The following is a 20,261-nucleotide window of genomic DNA, read 5'->3' as shown; positions in this document are numbered from 1 at the left end:
GAGTGGAAGACCGCTTTTAATACTCCCTTAGGCAGCTTCCAATATAAAGTCATGCCTTTCGGACTACAAGGAGCACCCGCAGTATTCATGCAGTACATAAATGAAGTGCTACACGACCACCTGTACCGCGGAGTACTTGTTTATTTAGATGACATCTTGATCTTCTCTGAGACCATGGAAGAACATGTGAAACTGATACGACAAGTCCTGAAAAAACTTCTAGCTGCCAAACTTTATGCAAAATTGTCAAAGTGTGAATTCCACAAGACCTCGCTAGATTACCTGGGATATCGTATCTCCAATGAAGGAGTAGAAATGGACCCAGGAAAAGTGAAAGCGGTGTTAGATTGGAAACCTCCAAGCACTCGCAAACAATTACAAAGCTTCCTTGGATTTGCAAACTTTTAGAGGCAGTTTATTCCAACCTTTGCTGAAATTGCCCTACCATTGACTGACCTATTAAGAACGGGGCCTTCCCCTACTAAACCAAAAGCAAACCAACCATTAAAATGGACAATCGACTGTCAAAAGGCTTTTGAGAAATTAAAACGGCTCTTTGCCCAAGAACCCATATTGCAACACCCCGATCCAGAGCGACCTTTCATAATCCAAACGGATGCCAGTGATGTCGCGATAGCCGCGGTGCTACTACAAAAGAATAAAGAAGGCCACCTCTTACCATGCGCTTACATCTCCAAGAAACTCACCACTACGGAAAGAAGGTGGCCCATTTGGGAGAAAGAGGCATTCGCGATCAGGTGGAGCATGCTCACCTGGAGACATCTCCTGGAAGGGGGGGATATATCGTTCAAGGTATGGACTGATCATAAAAACCTCGAAACTCTCCTTGCCCATCAAAAGTTATCCCCCAAACAGGTCCGTTGGGCCCAATATTTCCAAAGGTTCAAATTTGAAATTAAACACATCCCCGCAGGGAAGAACTTGTTAGCAGATGCACTGTCGAGAAAACCCCAGTTTGACAGTAAGAAGGAAGAAATTTTCCACCCCATCATATCTCCTTCTCACCAAAAGGCAGCTCAAGTCACCAGTCGAAGCCAAGATAAACTGAGAACCGAACTGAAAGCAGCCCTCCAGACAGACCCATGGTTCAACAACAACAAGGACATCCTAACGATGAATGATGGCGTAGCCTGGAAGGGGTCCAAACTGTACGTCCCTGCAGAGATGAGACTGCAAGTACTACAGCAGTCATGATGCAAAACTAGGAGGTCATTTCAGATTCCTGAAAACTCTCCACCTCGCCAGACGTCAATTTGGTGGCCAAAATTGAGGTCGGAGGTGGAAGATTATGTAAAAAGCTGTGCTACTTGTGCCACAATGAAAACCCATCCGGGAAAGCCCCCTGGACTACTACAACAAGTGGCCAACCCTATCCGACCATGGGAAGAGATAGCAATGGACTTCATCGTCGAACTTCCAGATAGCAGTGGTAATAAAGTAATCTGGACAGTTATTGATTTGTTTTCCAAGCAAACACACTTTATCGCTTGTTCAAGCCTACCATCCGCAAAGAAATTAGCGAAAATGTTTCTGAAACACATTTATCGCCTACATGGGGTTCCAAAAAGGATCATTTCAGATCGCGGAGTTCAATTCACCACCAAGTTCTGGAGAGAATTCCTAAAATCCACGCAGGGACTCAGCTCAGCATTTCATCCCAGCACAAATGGGGCAGCAGAGAGGGCCAATGCGATGGTGGAACAGTACATCCGGTGTTATGTGGACTATCAGCAAGACAATTGGTCGGACTTGCTACCCTACGCTGAAGTAGCATATAATAATGCGGTTCACAGCAGTACAGGATTAACTCCTTTCCAGATTACCAGTGGCATGGAATTCGTTTCCATGCCTGAACTACCTAAGGAACCTCCCTCCTCCATGTCCCTGAATGAATGGCTGGAGGCACTAAAGAAGGGATGGGAGAATACGAAAAAGGCGCTAACAGATGCAGCAGAAGCCTACAAGAAGCAAGTTGATAAACATCGTTCCCTACAACCCCCCTTTCGAGTGGGGGACAAAGTTTTTTCCCCCCCCGACATTAGAACCACCTCGGACTTCCGCTCCTTCCATCAAAAATTGAAGACTCACCTGTTCCGACTAGCTGGCCTGGCATGATTATAAATGTTACATCTATGAACTCCTGGTAGTATATTCTCATCTGGTTATTTTAAGGGTAATGTTTTAGTTTTAATTGTTTTTAGGGCTTTTAGCCTCATATTTATTCTTCTGTACAGGACTCTTAATTTTAACCTCCTCCACATACATACATATATTTATGGCTCTATTTATATTTGTATTTTATCTGTGATTTATTGTGGACTGTACACCGCCCCGAGTCCCTTTTTGGGAGGGGGGGCGGTTTAGAAATGTGAATAAATAATAATTTTTGTCTACTAAATACATAAGATTAAAGATGCCTAGTTAGAAATTAGGTCCAAAATTTCTAGGTCCTTTCCCAATAGAAAAGATAATTAACCCAGTTACAGTTCGACTCAGCCTACCCAGACTCTTAGGGAAAATTTACCCGGTATGCCATTGTAGCTTATTGAAGCCGGTAAGGGGGTCTAGCACGAAACCATCCACCAAAACTCCACCTCCTCCCGTAGTGGTAGAAGGGGAAACACATTATGAGGTGAAAAAAATATTAGATTCCAGGCTGTATAGGGGTCGCTTACAATATTTAGTTATATATATATAATTATTCTTATGCTGTTTCATTGGTATAGTAGTTGGGAGGGGGGAATAGAAAGGAGTAAGATTGTGGAATGTATTGTTATGGATTTTCTTAGAAGCTCAAGGTCGTCTTTTGTCTCCGCACCTCGATACCTGGCCGGAAAAAGAGGGGTGTACATGCCAGCGTTGAAGATGAAGATTGGACCATGTGATGAATTATGGGGTGTGGGGATAGATGATGAACTTTTAACTGGGTGAACTCACAGGATGTACGTTAGAATTGAAATTTCACAGCATAATGCCAAAATGTCTGTCTTATTAAATTGGAGTTTTAAGGATAACTTTGCCTTGGACAATGATTTAATTCTGCATGATATTTGGAACGCTGACAGCCACATCGCTGGCGTCTGCCTGGATCACGAACGGTTGCTCGGGGTCAGGATGCTTCAGCACTGGCTCCTTTGCAAACATTTCTTTTAGTGTCTTGAACGCCTCTTGGCAGGTTAGATCCCATGGTACGGGTTGTCCTGGACAAGGTTTCGTTACTGGGCTCCCTGTTTCCAGGAGGTCTGTCAGAGGTTTGGCAATCTTCGCAAAGGAGGGGATGAATTGCCTGTAGAAGTTCGCGAACCCTAGGAAGCTTTGTAGCTGTCTGCGGGTGCGAGGTGGATGCCAGCTTAGGACGGCTTGCACTTTCGCTGAGTCCATCTCTATTCCCTCATTTGACACTCGGTAACCCAGGTAGTCTAACCGTGCATGGTGGAATTCGCATTTTGATACCTTGATGTACAGGTTGGCTGCCAGAAGTTTCTCCAGTACTTGGCGGACCAGGGGTACGTGATCGTCCCTGGTCTCCGTGTAGATAAGGATGTCATCTAGGTAGACGAGGACCCCCTTGTAGAGGTGCTTGTGCACCACCTCGTTTATTAACCGCATGAATACCGCTGGGATGTCCAAAAGGCATCACTTTGAATTGAAAGCTCCCTAGGGGGCAGTTGAACGCTGTTTTCCACTCATCTCCCTCTCTGATACGTACTCAGTAGTATGCTTCTCTGAGGTCTAGTTTGGTGAAGACTTGTCCCTTGGCCAGGTGAGATAGCATATCCTTCATGAGGGGGAGGGGGTATAGGTTGTGTACCTACATCCCGCTTATCCCACGAAAGTCCACACACAGCCTCATGGTGCCATCTTTTTTTTCTTTAAAGAGGACTGGTGTTGCAACCCGTGGCTTGGCTGGCTCAATGAACCCTCTTGCTAGGTTTTTGTCTATGTATTTGTGCATCTTCCCGGGGTGTCATGGCACAGTTTGGGCTTGGGTAGTTTTGCCCCGGGGATGATTTCGATGGCACAGTCTGTCTCCCGGTGGGGAGACAGAACATTGCACTCGGCCTCGCTGAATACTTCTGTGAGGTCCTGATATTCTATCGGAATCAGTTTGGCCTCTGGGGTTTTGTCGGATGTGGTTGCCAGTTGTTCTCGTGGGCTTTCTTGGGGGGTTTCCAGCGTGGGTGGTGTTTCTGCTTGCTGGTGTGGGAGGGGTTGGGGGCCCCTTGATATCCTAAGTCTTCGGGTACCCCCTTGCCACCAGATGGTCGGTCCCCACTTGTCTAGCCAGGAATGTCCCAGTATGACTGCGTCTGTCATTTTGGGGGCTATTATGAATCTAATTACTTCCCAGTGATCCGCTAGTTCTAGCCTCACTGGTTCAGTTAGGTAGGTAGTATAGGCTCCTCCTATTAGGGACCCATCGACCTGCTCGAACCGGATCGGGTGGGCCAGTTTTTTTTCTCTAATCCCCAGTTTCAGGAGTGTGGTTTGGCTGATCAAACTCCTTGTGCAGCCTGAGTCTATTAGGGCTTGAAAATCCCCCTGGTTTCCTGTTTTTGGGGCTGTGAGTCGTACTCAAAAAAGGAAAGGGTGAATTGATTCACTCACCATTGGGTCATTTTCTCCCTCGTCCTCGCTGACATATGATTAGGGCGATTGGTTGTCGCTGCCTGGGGTTCCGTCACCACAAAAATCAGATTAGGAACACAAATTGAAATAGGGAAGAAAATGGTAAGTGAGCACCTGTCTACCCTAGACGAGTTCAAATCACCAGGACTGGATGGATTACACCCCAGGGTTCTGAAGGAACTGGCAGACGAGATCTCAGAACCACTGAACTATATCTTTCAGAGATCCTGGAGCACCGGGGAACTACCAGAGGATTGGAAAAGAGCTGATGTGGTTCCCATCTTCAAAAAAGGGAAAAAAACAGATCCAGGAAACTACAGACCTATCAGCCTGACCTCAGGAAAGATTCTGGAAAAGATAATCAAGCAACGAATTAGCGAACATCTAGAAGCAAAGTACCGTATTTTTCGCCCTATAAGATGCTCCGGAATATAAGACGCACCCAATTTTAAAGGAGGAAAATCTAGAAAAAAAAGATTTTTGGGCTCAATTGCCACTCAATTTTGGGCTCAATTGTGGTCATATGTTTTCTTTCTTTGTTTGTTTCTTTCATCTCTCTCTCCCACTTTCTTTTTCTTTTCTTTTCTTTTTTCATTTTTTCTGCCTTTCTTTCTCTTTCTCTCTCTTTCTGTTTCTCTGTGTGTCTGTCTGTCTCTCTGTGTGTGTGTGTGTGTAGCTCTTTGTCTCTCTCTCCCTCCCCCCCTCTCTGTCTCTCTCTGTCATTCTTTCTGTGTGTCTGTCTGTATGTCTCTGTATCTCTGTCTCTCTCTCTCCTCCTTCCTCCATCTGTCACTCTGTATGTGTGTGTCTGTCTGTCTCTCACTCTCCCTCCCTCTCTCCCCCTCTCTCTATCTCTCTGTGTTTCTCTCTCCTCCCTTCCTCTCTGTCTGTCACTCTGTGTGTATATGTGTGTGTCTGTCTGTCTGTCACTCACTCAATCACTCACTCTGTGTGTGTGTGTGTTTGTATGTGTGTCTGTGTGTGTGTCTCTGTCTGTCCCTCTCTCCGTCCTAACTGGAGAACAACCTTTTCTGTCCCCTTACCAGCCCATCCGGGAAGATGAGGAACACAAGGGGGATCCCTCCCCCCCCCCCGCGGATGGGCTCCGAACCAGCGGAGCCTCATCCTTCTTTTTAAGCAGGCAGCTATCAGAGAGAAGAAGGCAGCGCGGCTTGTGCAGCAGCCGAAGATCGCCTGCTTAAAGATCGCCTCCCAACTAGCGGACCCTCGTCCTTCTTTTTAAGCAGGCAATCTTTAAGCAGGCAATCTTCGGCTGCTGCACAAGCCGCGCTGCCTTCTTCTCTCTGATAGCTGCCTGCTTAAAAAGAAGGACGAGGCTCCGCTGGTTCGGAGCCCATCCGCGGGGGGGGATCCCCCTCGCAGGCGATCTTTAAGCAGGCGATCTTCGGCTGCTGCACAAGCCCCGCTGCCTTCTTCTCTCTGATAGCTGCCTGCTTAAAAAGAAGGACGAAGCTCCCCTAGTTCGGAGCCCAACCACGGGGGGGGGATCCCCCTCGCGTTCCTCATCTTCCCGGATGGGCTGGTAAGGGGACAGAAAAGGTTGTTCTCCAGTTGGGACGGAGAGAGGGACAGACAGACAGAGACACACACACAGAGAGTCACACACACACACACACAGAGTGAGTGACAGACAGACACACACACTCACACACTCACATATACACACAGAGTGACAGACAGAGAGGAAGGGAGGAGAGAGAAACAGAGAGATAGAGAGAGAGGGAGGGAGGGAGAGTGAGAGACAGACAGACAGAATGTGAGGGGGATCTCTCCCCCCACGGATGGAGCCTCCTCCTTCCAATTGGGGGGATCCATGCAGAGGATTTCTCCCCCACCCCCCAATTGGAAACGAGGTGGCTGTCAAAGCAAGGCAGCCCCCCCCCCCCGCAGAAGAAGGAACAGGAGAGGAGTTCACGCCAAACGCCTCTGCAAACGATCTTGAAAACCTGCAAGGTTGCTTTCGGAGGGGAAAGACGGGCAGCTGTGCAAAGGCTTGTTTTAAAGCTGCAGGCTCCAAGGCTGCAGGTGCTCAGGGAGGGCAGCAGGGGCAAATGCTGCCGCCTGCCCCCTCCCAAAGCAACATCGCAAGTTTTCAAGATAGTTCGGACAGGTGTTTTTTAAAAAGAAAACCCTGAAAAAGCCGCAAGATCTGGAGAGAGATCCGGCCAGCTCGAGAAGACATTTCTGAGAAGAGATCTCGCCATTTTTTGCATCGTGGCATGCTGCAGGGGGGGGGGGGGTGAAGACCTTTTCCAGCTGGTGCAAAGGACTTCCCCGGACTTGCTTTGGTGAGTACGGGCCCGCACCTCCACCACCACCACCAATCCGGAAAAGGTCTTTGCTCCCTCTCTCTTGCAGCAAGCCCCGATGCAAAAAACGCCAAGGACTTGCAAGTGAGTGACAGGGGCGGGGCTTCCGGGTTCATTGACCAACCAGCAGAAACCCACCACTGCCCAGGTGGCTACATTCGGCCTATAAGACGCACCCAGATTTTCACTCTCTTTTTTTGGAGTAAAAAAGTGCGTCTTATAGGGCGAAAAATACGGTAATGGCCAAAAGCCAACATGGATTTGACAAAAACAGATCATGCCAGACTAATCTTATTGCATTCTTTGACAAAGTGACAAAATTTGTGGACCAAAGGAATGCCGTCGATATAGTTTACTTGGACTTCAGTAAGGCATTTGATAAGATAGACCATCACCTACTACTAGATAAAGTAGAAGAACGTGGGTTGGACATCATCACCACCAGATGGATTCGTAACTGGCTGACCACACTCAACGTGTAATCCTCAATGGAACTGCATCTACATGGAGGGAGGTACGCAATGGAGTACCCCAAGGCTCTGTTTTGGGCCCAGTTCTCTTCAGCATCTTCATCAATGATTTGGATGAGGGAATAAATGGGGAACTCATCAAATTTGTAGATGACACCAAGCTGGCAGGAATAGCCAACACTCCAGAAGATAGGCTAAAGATACAGAAGGATCTTGACAAACTTGAACATTGGGCACTATCTAGTAAAATGAAATGCAATGGTGAAAAGAGTAAGGTTCTACATTTAGGCAACAAAAACAAAATGCACAGTACAGCATAGGTGGCATCTTGCTCAACAGTAGTAACTGTGAAAGGGGATCTTGGAGTCCTAGTGGACAACCATTTAAATATGAGCCAGCAGTGTGCAGCAGCTGCCAAAAAAGCCAACACAATTCTAGGCTGCATCAACAGAGGGATAGAATCAAGACCATGTGAAGTGTTAATACCACTTTATAATGCCTTGGTAAGGCCACACTTGGAATACTGCATTCAGTTTTGGTCACCACGGTGTAGAAAAGATGTGGAGACTCTAGAAAGAGTGCAGAGAAGAGCAACAAAGATGATTAGGGGACTGGAGACTAAAACATGAAGAATGGTTGCAGGAACTGGGTATGTCTAGTTTAAGAGAAAGAAGGACTAGGGGAGACATGATAGCAGTGTTCCAATATCTCAGGGGTTGCCACAAAGAAGAGGGAGTCAAACTATTTTCCAAGGCACCTGAGGGTAGAACAAGAAGCAATGGGTGGAAACTAATCAAGGAGAGAAGCAACTTAGAACTGAGGAGAAACTTCCTGACAGTTAGAACAATTAATCAGTGGAACATCTTGCCTCAAGAAGTTGTGAATGTCCCAACACTGGAAGTCTTTAAGAAGATGTTGGATAGACATTTGTCTGAAACGGTATAGGGTTTCCTTCCTAGGCAGGGGGTTGGACTAGAAGACCTCTAAGTTCCCTTCCAACTCTGCTGTTGTATTATTATTGTATATTTTTATGCTACCTTTTGTCAATTGAAAATGACCTACATGATGACCCTTGTTTCCTTGCAACATCTCTTCTCCATCCACCTATAATGTTAATTAGAATGCAAAAGAGTAGACTTCCGGTTGTACTTCAGGTTGCGTTGGAAGCAAGGACTGCAAGCTCCACGGCCCCATTCCCTCCTTCAAAAGGAGCCATAGCCACACTGTAGGGATAGTGAAGCAAAGTGGGGCACTTTGCAGGTCGAGGAGAGCCACCTCTCTTCCAAAAATGTGGTACAGTGGCAGTCAACATGGTTGCCATGAAGTTGGGGACAGCCAGAACACCTAAGAAAGTACAGGAGCGAAGAGAACAGAGATGGTTTCTGGGTGAGATAATTTTTTTTTCTTTAAAAATTACCGCAAGGAAAAAAAAATGGATTACTCAAGCCAGCAAATTGAATATGAACAGGGAAAAAATATGGATCAGAAAAATCAGCAAATGAAGCAACAGCTCGACCAAGAGGAAGACCAGATAAATGGCAAGCAAAAGGAGCGGAAAGAACTGATGGATTGGCCACATCAACAAATAAATCAAGGACTGGAGGAAAATAGGACTGACAAATCAGCTGTTAAAGGAAGAAAGACTGAAGAAAATAAAACAGACAAATCGACAATTGGAGAGAGAGTTAGATACAGTACTTTTGATAAGGAGACGGGGACATGGGCAGACATCTGGGAGAATTGGCATTATAAGATTGTACTGAGAGAAATGCTTAGATTCAACAAGAAAGATATAGATGCAGATAGAGATAAAGATGAGGAGTGTGGGAGGCGAACTAAAAAATGGATATGAATTGAAGCACTACATAGGAGAAGAGATGATGGATAGAAAAAATTGCCCTTTAAATATTAAAGTAGTCTGATTGTAAGTTGAAAGAAGCAAAAATAAAATTAGATAGGGAAAATATTATAATATAATTTTTATAGAATGAATAAGAATAACAAAGATTAGAATTTTACAGATGTTAGGAATGTTTAATGCATGCTTAAATAATACAATGAGGATTACTTAAATTTGATAAATATGACATAAATTACTAACATTGCTAGCATGAATTGGATTAATGTAAATGATACTCAGAATCAACTTTGCCTATACACAATAGAGAAATGTTTAGATTGAACAAGAAAGATAGAGATGAAGATAGAGATAAAGATGATGAATTAGGCATTTTTTGTTTATGTATGTTTAAACAATAGAATGAGGATTACTTAAATTTGATAAATGTGATAAGCGATTACTAATATTGTTGCTGTGAATTGAATGATACTCAGAACAAACTCTGTTCACACACAATATGTATGTATATTTAAAATAATAATAATAAAAATAAAAATAGAATAGAAAAAAATAGAATGCAAAAGAGTGACTGGCCAAATCACTTAGAATTGAGTATCTGAATGGGAACTTGAACCTGTTATTCTGGCTCTTGAACCATTGCTGTAGGAATGAAAAATGGGGTTTTTGCCATGCCATGTATTGATCATCTTTATAAAATGGGAAATTCAGAATTTGCTTTTGGAATTTTGGAAACACAAAATAATATAGAAACTATATATATGTATATATGACTTTATTCAGGTTGCCCTAATAATCACTTCAAGATATGTTTTAGATCTCTTGGTTGTGTGGGTAGATATAAAAAAGTCTTGCAATATCATGCAAGCTTTTGCAGCCTTAACAACTGCTGAGAAACCATTAACCAAAGTCTCACTTCAACATCTCCCAACACAAGCATGGCTGCTTTCCAGGTCTTGCAGTCTCATAGAACAACAACATATTTTGATTAGAGCTGTAGAAGTCCTTTGATGCCAGAGCCATTCAAAACACAGCTTATGTTCTGCTGAGCAGCTGTCATCAGGCTGCTCCAAGAGCTATCAGCTGCTGACATTGCCTTCTGGCATCATTCAGCACCACATTTGTAAAGGGCATTAATACAGAATCTACATGATTGTTTTCAAGCAAAGCTGTATTTCTATCACTATTAATTTCAGATCAAGTGTTCAATATTGGTTTAAAAATGGATGCTGACAGCAAATGAGTGTTCTCCCATACAATCAGCATCTTCTCTTGGCACCTTGGTATTTGCGTGTTTGAGTTGCTTTTCTTTCATTGTTGCTTTGGGATGAGCCATTTTTCTTCCACTCATTTTGTTTCTTCTTCAGACCAGAAAGCATGTTGTCTCAATTGCCTAATTTCTGAGGTTTGTCTTTCTTTTCAAAGATTTTGATTATGTAAGCACGTTTGGATAAAAAGAGTTACTTCCTATGTTGCAGGAGGAAAAGGCCAAAGCCTACAAAAAGGAAAAACAGAGGGAGAAGAAAAGGAGGGCAGAGGAAGACTTGACATTTGAAGAGGACGATGAAATGGCTGCTGTAATGGGTTTCTCTGGTTTTGGCTCAACTAAGAAAAGCCACTGATAAGCCAGAAACTGCATTTTGAATGGCTACTGTTTATGTCCTGATGATGCTTCAAAATCCTAGAAAGACAATGCAAAGAATTTGTATCTAAATTACCTGATACAAGTTGGGAAACAATTCCATACTACACATGTGCGGCTGATTATGCCCTACAATATTTAAAACTTCCCTGGTTGAAAAGATAGCACCACATTTGCTTGTGTATTGATAACTCTAAATCTCAAATAAAAATACCATCAAATAATATCTCCCCTTCCTTGATCCCCTGACTATTTAAGGATACATCCTTTCTCAAGATCTGCTTGAAATGCACACATACTTTCACACAGAATTCTGTGGAGATTATAGAGTAATTTTTAAGCACTAATTTTTTCTTGGCCTTGTCTGCAGCTGCAATTTTCTGGTGCAAGTTCTGCTTGCTTTTTACTTTGTATTGTATGCATGCTTTTTTTCTTTTAATAAACTCATAAAAATCTAGTGCAATGGGGTTTTTTAAACTGTTTTATAAAGTGTTTATATACAGGATGGGGAGAGGATAGATTCATATACACCATTATTTTCCAGAACTCACCTGAGATTATTATCTATATACTGAGCAAGTTATTGTCTGCACCATTAGCTTGCTGAAATGTTTCTTTTAATATATTTAGTTGGTAACTTAGAAGGATCAAGGTTCTGGTTGATCTCCTTTCACTGATATAGATAGTAAATTATCTGATAATCTGGTAAGATTAGGCTAATTTGATTTCCCCCCTCTGAAATAGCAGTAAATGGTGCTCTGCTCTAAAAATAGAGAAATTTCTCATCAAGAAAAAAATTGCCCATATGGGTTTGCCTGTATTTAAAAAAAGGAAATCTCCAGTTTAAAGATTTTCCAAGGTTAGAATAGTAAAATGCCCTTTGGGCTTAATGCAAGTGTTGAGAAGGAATCCCAGATGAATCTCTTTTCTATTAAAGTAGAATGAGCCTTGCCAGTATCTTGCCACTGGCCATATTGAATAGATAACTCTGAGTGTTAGCAGAACAGATGGGGGTTTGATAGAGAAAAAGGAGCTTTCTTGCCATCTTGATTCAGAGTGGAGAAATGTTATCAGTGCTGCTCTAGCTGCTGTTTATGCCCCATGTCATTTTCATTGCTTTCTTAATTTTAGTTCAGCCAAATCCACCGTGACTCATTCATTGGTTTAGGAGGATTTACATCTAGCATGACTGATTTTCATAGTCTCTCCCTTATAGTGATGGGATCGTTGTTCTTGCTTTTCTTCTCACTTTAACTAAATCTTAGGTTCTTTCAAATACGGGTACAATAAATCTTACAATGTTTTCTGCTGTTTTAATTCCTTAATCTTAGACTGCTGACAGCTTCATTGCTTCAGATATTTCCACTTCAATTCAGATTATAATCCCCACTGAAGATGTCATTGAAATGATACAAAGCCTGTAGCACTGCTAGCAGAGATTCAAATGTCCTTGCAGACTTGATCCTTTAAAATAAAATAAAAAATACCTGCTTAATGTGCCTCAGATTCCTTCCATGCACTAAAGAGAAATGAACATTTAATTCCAACTATGTCCCTATTTGCATTCAAACCATAAAATAAAAAATGAAACCTATTACTAAATATTGTAGACAATTTGAAGAGAGGAAGTACAAAAGAAGAGTTACAATGCTGTGTTAATTCTTTTTATGCACATTAAAACATAGAACATTTTGAATAATTTTACCTAGCCAGCAGTGTTGCAAAGTGCTCATTATTATACCTTGATCCAATTTGGTTAGTAATAGAGAGGGACTTCTCCAGGTGCCGTCCACCAGACAGTGCTGAGGGGCGGCGCCTAGGAGCAGAGCCTTCTCTGTGGCGGGCCCAGCCCTGTGGAATGACCTCCCTCCGGATATTAGGACCACCACTGACCTCCGCTCCTTCCGTGTAAAGCTCAAGACCCACCTATTCCAAATAGCTGGCCTGGCTCAACCATAACCTCATATCGCTCTTGACGGGTTTTTAATTTGGTAATTTTATTCAATGGGATTTTAAATTGTGTTTTTTAATTGTTTTCACTCATCAGTCTACCTCCTCCATGCACATGTATATGTCTTTGTTCTTATGTATGTTTGTCTTTATCTGTATTTTATTTGTTTTGATTGTACGCCGCCCCGAGTCCTTCGGGAGAGGGTTGCGGCTAACAAATAAAATTATTATTATTATTATTATTAATAGTATAATCCAGGAGATCTCTGATACAGGTGAACAGTGAATATGCTGTCCTAGTGTTCTAAACTTAATACTAGCTGTGTTAGTGTGAGTTTCAAAGTGATTCCTCTGTTCTACATATTGTTAAAAGCTGTTGCAATTGAAGCACAGCCCTTTTATCTGCACTTTATGGGTGGGGAAAATCAATGACTACTTATCTCTAGTGGTGGGTATATTAATTTTTAGTCTCAGAGATTGCCTAGTATTTGCTGGGAAATAAATGTGAATGGCATTCATATTTTGCTTATGAGTTCCCATATATGTTTGATCTTTATGGAATCAGAATGCTGTTCTAAATGGGCCTTTGATTTGATACAGCATTGTTTTTTGTGTGTTTTTGAAAAGGTTAACATAGAGATGTTTGATCTTTTAAGCCATGCAGTATAGAAAATGGCACTAATGTACAATTTTTAAACACATTTTGATAATGTATTGTTTGTCAAATTTTGAATAATTATCTTAACGAAGAATAACATAATAAGCTACCGAATCATATCAATTGCTAGTTAATATGACAAAAGGGGAAGAAGCCCCTCTGCACAAGGGGTGCATCAGTGTGGGTAGAGCGGGGAATGTAATTTCCATGGTATTTTCTTCTCTGTTTCCTATTAGAAACCTTTTACCTATATATTCAAGCCTAAGGGCATATTCCTCTATAGGGCCAGAGCATCTGCCTGCACATGCTTTTCTGCCAGTTTTTCCTATCCCAGCACTGGAGGTTTTTTCCGAGTGGTGGTGGGGGGAATGTCTTTGTCTTGGGCACTTGCTGAGATCAATGGAGTGTGTAGTGGCAGACAGACTCCTGCTGGATTCCCAGCAGCAGGAGCTGCCTCTAGCCAAGGATGCAAAAAATGTTTCCTTGAAAGAAATAATATTTAGACAAAAAACTAGAGAAAATGTTTTTCTGCAAAGATCGTTAATCCCAAATTCCCCATTCAACTTTTTGTGTGCTGAAACTAGCCCTTTGCTTTTCTGCTGCTCAAATCACAGTTCTTTGTACCATCTGCTAATAATTCAACCATAATTCATCTTTACCTGACCTGATTAAGCATGCTGGAATTCCTCTGTTGTCTTTTTCAATGTCTCTGCGTGCCATGTTCTTCCCAGGGAGCCAAGGACTACATAGGCTGAAATGGGTGATTTTTTAAATCTGATTCTGTCTTGAATGGATAATTTGCTTCCTCTTTGGTTAGGCAGAAAAAGCCTGGGTGAAGTCTGTATTAAATTTCTCACTATGGGTAGGCCTCTCTTAATGACCACAAACTGAACCCAAAATTTTGATCATAAGTTGTTGCAGTCATTAAGTGGTCACCATATGATCTGACTCAGTTTTACAACAGTTTTTAGTACAGTTGTAAAGTGAGTCACGGTTGTTAAGCAAATCACATAACCATTAACTGAACCATGTATTTATTAAAGAAATCCATTCTCGTGAATGCAAAAAATGTCAGAAACAGGTTTAAAAAGTCACAAATCATTTCACGTGAACACAGGATGCTGCAATCAGTCATAAATGCAAGCCAATTGTCAAGCATCCAAAGTGTAATTATGTAATTGTGTCTGTTTATATGTGCACAGGCAATCATAAGTCCAGAAAGGGTCATAACATTTTAAGATCCACTGTAATTTCAAATGGTTGTTAAGTGACTGGTCATTAAACAAGCATTACCTGTAGGTTTATTTTATCTCTTCTGTAATTAATTGCTCTTCATGCAGATATATAAAGTCAGAATGATGCAAGTTTTGTTTTCCAGTTTTAAAAGATCAGGAAATTGAAAATGCTTTGTATCCATTATAGGGATATTGATAATTAAGCTTGTGCCGTTATTTCTTTCTTCTTACTGTTGGTCCATGTAATCCATAATTGTGGTTGGTTATGACACATTTCCCTCCTTTAACTACTGTCGTCCTCAATCAGGATGATTTTTTCCTAAGGTTTTGTACATTTGCACTTGTTCACAAGTACAGAAGGGATTTTTTTTTTTAGCAAAAATGAAATTATAGAAAAACTAGACACTAAAACAAAAGCAAATTAAAAAAATAATATGCCTAATATGAGTATGTGTATGGGCAGAAAAAAACCACACAACTGTAATTTTAAGGACAAATTCAGATATTTTAAATATATTTAATATTTCTATCCAGAAATCATCAATATCACTAATAAATTATAACCAGATTTAAATATATTTATACTATGTTTTAAGATTTTTCAAAACTTTCAAAAATGGGAGAAAACACCTTGTTCAAAGCAGTGTGCTTTCTAAATTTATTTCAAAGACCTTTTTAAAATTTAGAATTAGGTGAATTTTACATGATTGCAATACTCTAAATTAATTGAGATTTATCTTGAAGAAAATAGAGGCATGAAAGAGAAATATATTCTAAACACATCAAAATCGCCTACTCTGCAATTCTGAAAGGTAGAGTTCTGATGCAGTCTTAGGTATGCCCACTTTTAGCATGACTTGTTGCATTATTTTGGATCAAGAAAGGGATAGCTTAGTTAAAGCCAGTTACTGATTTTTTTTCTAAAACTTCAGAATGTCTGCCAAACTATTAATCTTTCTGTTTGTTTTTGCGGTATTTGATTATGTATCAAGTTATATCTATCAATTTTAAACATTGAGATAGTCTGAAAAACAGTTTGAATTAACTTGCAAACTTTTCCATCTGATTTGGAATGCCAATCCTAGCTCTACTGGAAGAATAATACCAGTGGATTTGAAAGCTTCCATATTACTTTGCAATATTTTAGTTAGATCCTGCTGAACAAGCAGATTACACTTATATCACAGGATGTTTCTACATATCTCTTCCATTATAGAGAACTGCAGCATATTTCTGTCTATAATAAAGTTCTGATTTTACAATTCTTTGCAAAGGACAGAAGACTGATAATAATGACTATTTTTATAGTTTTGTCTTCAAACTAGAAAAGGCAAGATTTAGGAAGACTTGGATACATTAAGGCTGATAACTAGAAGCTACCACATCTTCTCTGGTTTCCCTATTCTCTAGCACAGAGGTCTCTAAGCCCCTGTCCATGGACTGGCACTAGTCCTCAGCTTGCTAGAAACTGGGCCACGCAAACAAGCAAAGCCCCATCCTTGGAATGCAGGCAGCATAGGAACCACACCCCCTCCGGTCTGCAGAAAACCCTCTCTCCATGGAACCACTTCCTGGTGCCCAAAAGTTGGGGGCCACTGCTCTAGCAAATGCTTTAGTACTATGTGCACTGAAGGAATCATACCTTTTTAAAAATTCAGTGTTTTCAAGTCAAATATTCCAGTCAAATATTTCATAGGTGATCTTTATTCAGTATAAGAATTGGTTTATATTGTTCTGTTTTATACATGTTCGTGGCCATTAGCTTTTGTTGAAGAATGTGGGTTCTTCATAGAACTGATTTTGACCCCTATGCATTAGTGACTCCGTTTAGGGGCAGGAAACCACAGTCTGGTGTTCAAAGGCAGCCTGTCTTTATACAACTGCTTTCAGGAGGTTGGGATTGTTCAGCACTCTTTGCAGGCTTGAAATGAATGTAAAATATTATTGTTAGGAGTTTTGAATATCATTTATGAACTTGAAAAGTTATGTTCCTTTGTGTCCTAGACATAAAAATTAATGAGCCAGTTGCAGAGTGTTTGTTTGCTGATGAAGCACAATATAACTTGTTAACTTTTTATATAGCTCCCATAGCAGACAGTGTTATATAGAATTAAATCTTTTGGTCTTAGATTTTCTTTTATTTAAAAAAAAATTTATTGGTTTTTTAAAAATTTTGGGGAAAAGAGTAGGTGGATATACAAAAAAAATTTTTGGCAGCTCCATCGTGCTAGAGGTAGGAATCTCTCCAATTCTCACAACTTTTTACAGAAAAAAAAACAAAATATAAAAGATAAGCAGAAACAGCATCTTATTATATATTGTATCAACTATGTGTTCAATCATCTCTTTTGCCACTTTCTAATATATCAACAATTAAAATGATATTCCAGATGATGACCTGAGTCTTTCCATTATTGTTCCCTCCCCCCTGTCCTCAGGCGGAGCCGCAGCCCCTCCCTCCTTCATGTCTTGTGTGTTGTCACCTTTTTCACTACTTCTTATATTTCCGTCCTCTAGGAGGGCGGATGAAGGCCTCTGCCTCCACAACTGTGTTAATTCTAATTCTGTTTCCCTCCCAGAAGATCAGCATTCCTTCTGGCAATAAGCATCTAAACCAAATTCCCTTATTATATAATTTCTTTGATAAGGAGGAATACTTATCTCTTATTTTTTTTCGGAATTTGCTTAAGAATGGCAATTTCTTTAGCTTTATATTTTAGTGGTCCCCCCTCTGAGCCCCTAGAATCTCATCCCTCGTGGTCTTCCTAAAAAAATTAACATGTACTTCCCTTGGAACATTATGTGTTCTGCCATATGCTGAATTAATCCTGTAAACCAGATCCATATCCCACCACAACTGTTCTTTATCTCTTTTAATATATTCTGCTAAAATTGTACTCATGATATCCTTAAGATCTTCATCTTCTGTCTCCGGTAGGTTCTGGAATCTGAAAAAGAAGGACATTCTTTCAAGTTCTATCTTTGCCATAAAATTTTCCAATTCTATATTCCCCTTCTGGACTCCCTTAACCTCCTCCCCCAGCCCAGCCGCGCCCTCCTCCAGCACACCAATTCTCTGTTTATTTTCTGTTATTTGTTGCTGCACCCTTTTAAGCTCATCTCTAAAATATGCTACCTCCTTTTTCAACTCATTTTCTCCCTGCATAAGAGCTTGAAACATTTGAGTAACAGATAAATCTTTTGAACTCTCTCCAGTCCTTTCTTGTGAAAATGATGAAATTTTTGTCTGTTGAATCGTTGGACTGGATGCAGTAGAAGTCGGTGCCGAGGCTGCTTTGCCTGTAGGTGGTTTTCTGGGCCCCATTGTCTAAGTTCAGAAAGAGTATAAATCTTTTGCAAAAGAAATGGAGTCTGTGAAGCGCGCAGCCGAGCAAGTCCGAGAAGACAGGCAAATCCAAAAGTGAAAATTAACCCTCTGTCACAGTTCCAAGCCAAGAAGTCACTCAAAAAAAAAATATCAAATAATCCAAATCCAGAAAGACCACGTAACAGGAGAGGCTCCAAGAGTCCTTCAGGGGGGATAATATAAAGCCAGACTTTCTTCAAAGGTAGTTTCAAAAGGCAGACTTCATTTATAAGTGCGAAGAAGAAGAAGGAAGCAGGCCATCTTGGCTCCTCCTCGGGATCAGGAGCAGAACATTAAAAACTTCCATAAAGCTTTCAAAACAACTCAGCAATCAGCTCTTGCAGTTATGATATAAATCTTTTCACATAGTTAGTTCAAGTGGCTAATTCAACTTTTTGCTCTCTATCTCCATTCCGAGATTGAGAGACAGTCCAATCTTTGCCTGAGAGGGGTAGAAGAGAAAAAGCAACCCCCCCTCCAATCTTCCTACTTCAAACAGATTGAATCCACAACTTGTAAAAAAAGCCGCTACTCGTCAGTTAAAAGCAATTAAGGAGATTGGAGCGAATATCTCACCTCCAGCACTTCAGTCGCTGCATGTAGTTAATTCTTTCCTTCCAGAATCCATTCAGAGAAGGTGCTGTTATGCACCCCCTACGCTCCCCGGCTCCTGAGGCGAAACTGGAGACCTCCCCTCTCTGGGGGGTTCCAGCAAGCCGCTCTACGGCAGGTGGTCCCTCCAAGACCGCCTGTGCTCCTAAAAGGAGCCCACCGGAGAAGCAAACAGCAGACCAACATCCGTCGCCTTCGGAAACCGGAAGTGATCTCTCGGTCTTAGATTTTCTTATATATTCCCTATCTGACAATGTGGCTCTTCTTTACCACTTCATTGCTATTTTTCAATTCTCCTTCCTTTCTCCTGTCAATTTTTTTTTAAATTCCTCATAGAGGAGATGGAGGGAAAATGGACTGAAGATGTTTCATTGTACAGTAATATTTTGTTCAGTACAATTGCCTATGCAATTGTTTGTCTATGCCAACAATTTAATAGAATGTTCATATACCAAAATAATTGAATTTCTGGTTAAAATAACAGATGAAAAGAATTCTAAAATGATTTGGAGAGACACATGTACACAGAATTGTGCATAAATTACATCTGTAAACTACTCCAAGGATATTTGTCAGTTGGCTGATACATACAGCCAATAGAGTACACTTATAATAACAAGAAGTCTCACAGAGACGTTAGAATTTAACAAGTTGATGACATTGAGGTAAACAAAGGCTGCTTATCAGCTGCAATAGATACATTCTCTTATCAAAGCTGTGGGATTTTAAGACACTCTTAAGTTTGGGATATTGTGCATACCGGATTATCAGGCATGAATTCCTTTATCTTCTGTAATTTTGTTGTCTAATACTTCCCACAAAACATAATGCCTTTGCTATCTATTCATTCATTCCTGTCCCATTTATCCTTCAAATCCCCTTTTCACAGTCTGGTTTCCTCAGTTTATTATTAAATCCCCATTACTTTTTCAGGAAAGGAAAGAAGGACTTCTTTGCTATTTTCCACATATTTCTATATACTTTGATACACTAAATGTTAAGTGTATTATACTTCTTTAACTCCAATTAACTAATGATATGGTTTTAATAATGTACTATAGTACATGTTTATAAGAGGAAGTGCATGAGAAGGACATTGTAGCTGACTACATTTGATATTGTCACCATCAGACACTTTGGCTATGATACTGAGAGTATAGCATTTATCAGGTGCTCAAGGAGAATAGCAATTTCAAAGGAAATGTAATTAAGAAAAAACACTTTATTCTACATATCAAAATTAATGGCAGCCAACATGTAACTTTCCCCCAAATAAAATGCAATGTAAATCACCATGTATGTTTTCATCCATGGCTGTCTTTCAATTTTGAGAATTTACCAGAGTATGGTAACTAAGAGACTGAACCATAAATTGGGGGAATCATGGTTCAAATCTCCTTTCTGCAATACTATCAGTCACTCATCCACCGCCACCCCAGTCTTTCATCTGGGATAATACTGCTGATCTGACCTAAGGTACAGGATTGTA

At 40.9% G+C, this 20,261-nt stretch overlaps 1 protein-coding gene across 1 annotated transcript in view; it reads left to right on the top strand.

Annotated features, from left to right (window-relative positions):
- The window catches only part of ZMAT2 (zinc finger matrin-type 2), a 129,554-nt gene extending 118,141 nt beyond the window's left edge, over positions 1-11,413 (top strand). Inside the window, exon 6 of the mRNA XM_081950907.1 lies at positions 10,787-11,413. Coding sequence (XP_081807033.1) covers positions 10,787-10,930 — 144 coding nt within the window. The 3' untranslated portion in view covers positions 10,931-11,413. The remainder of the gene's footprint in view (positions 1-10,786) is intronic.
- The last annotated feature ends 8,848 nt before the right edge of the window (positions 11,414-20,261 follow it).

This window comes from Natrix helvetica (assembly GCF_964273705.1).
Source record: "Natrix helvetica genome assembly, chromosome: 4".
NCBI lineage: Eukaryota > Metazoa > Chordata > Lepidosauria > Squamata > Natricidae > Natrix > Natrix helvetica.
Note: the sequence above shows the minus strand (reverse complement) of the source record. Positions and strands in the feature narration are given on the sequence as shown.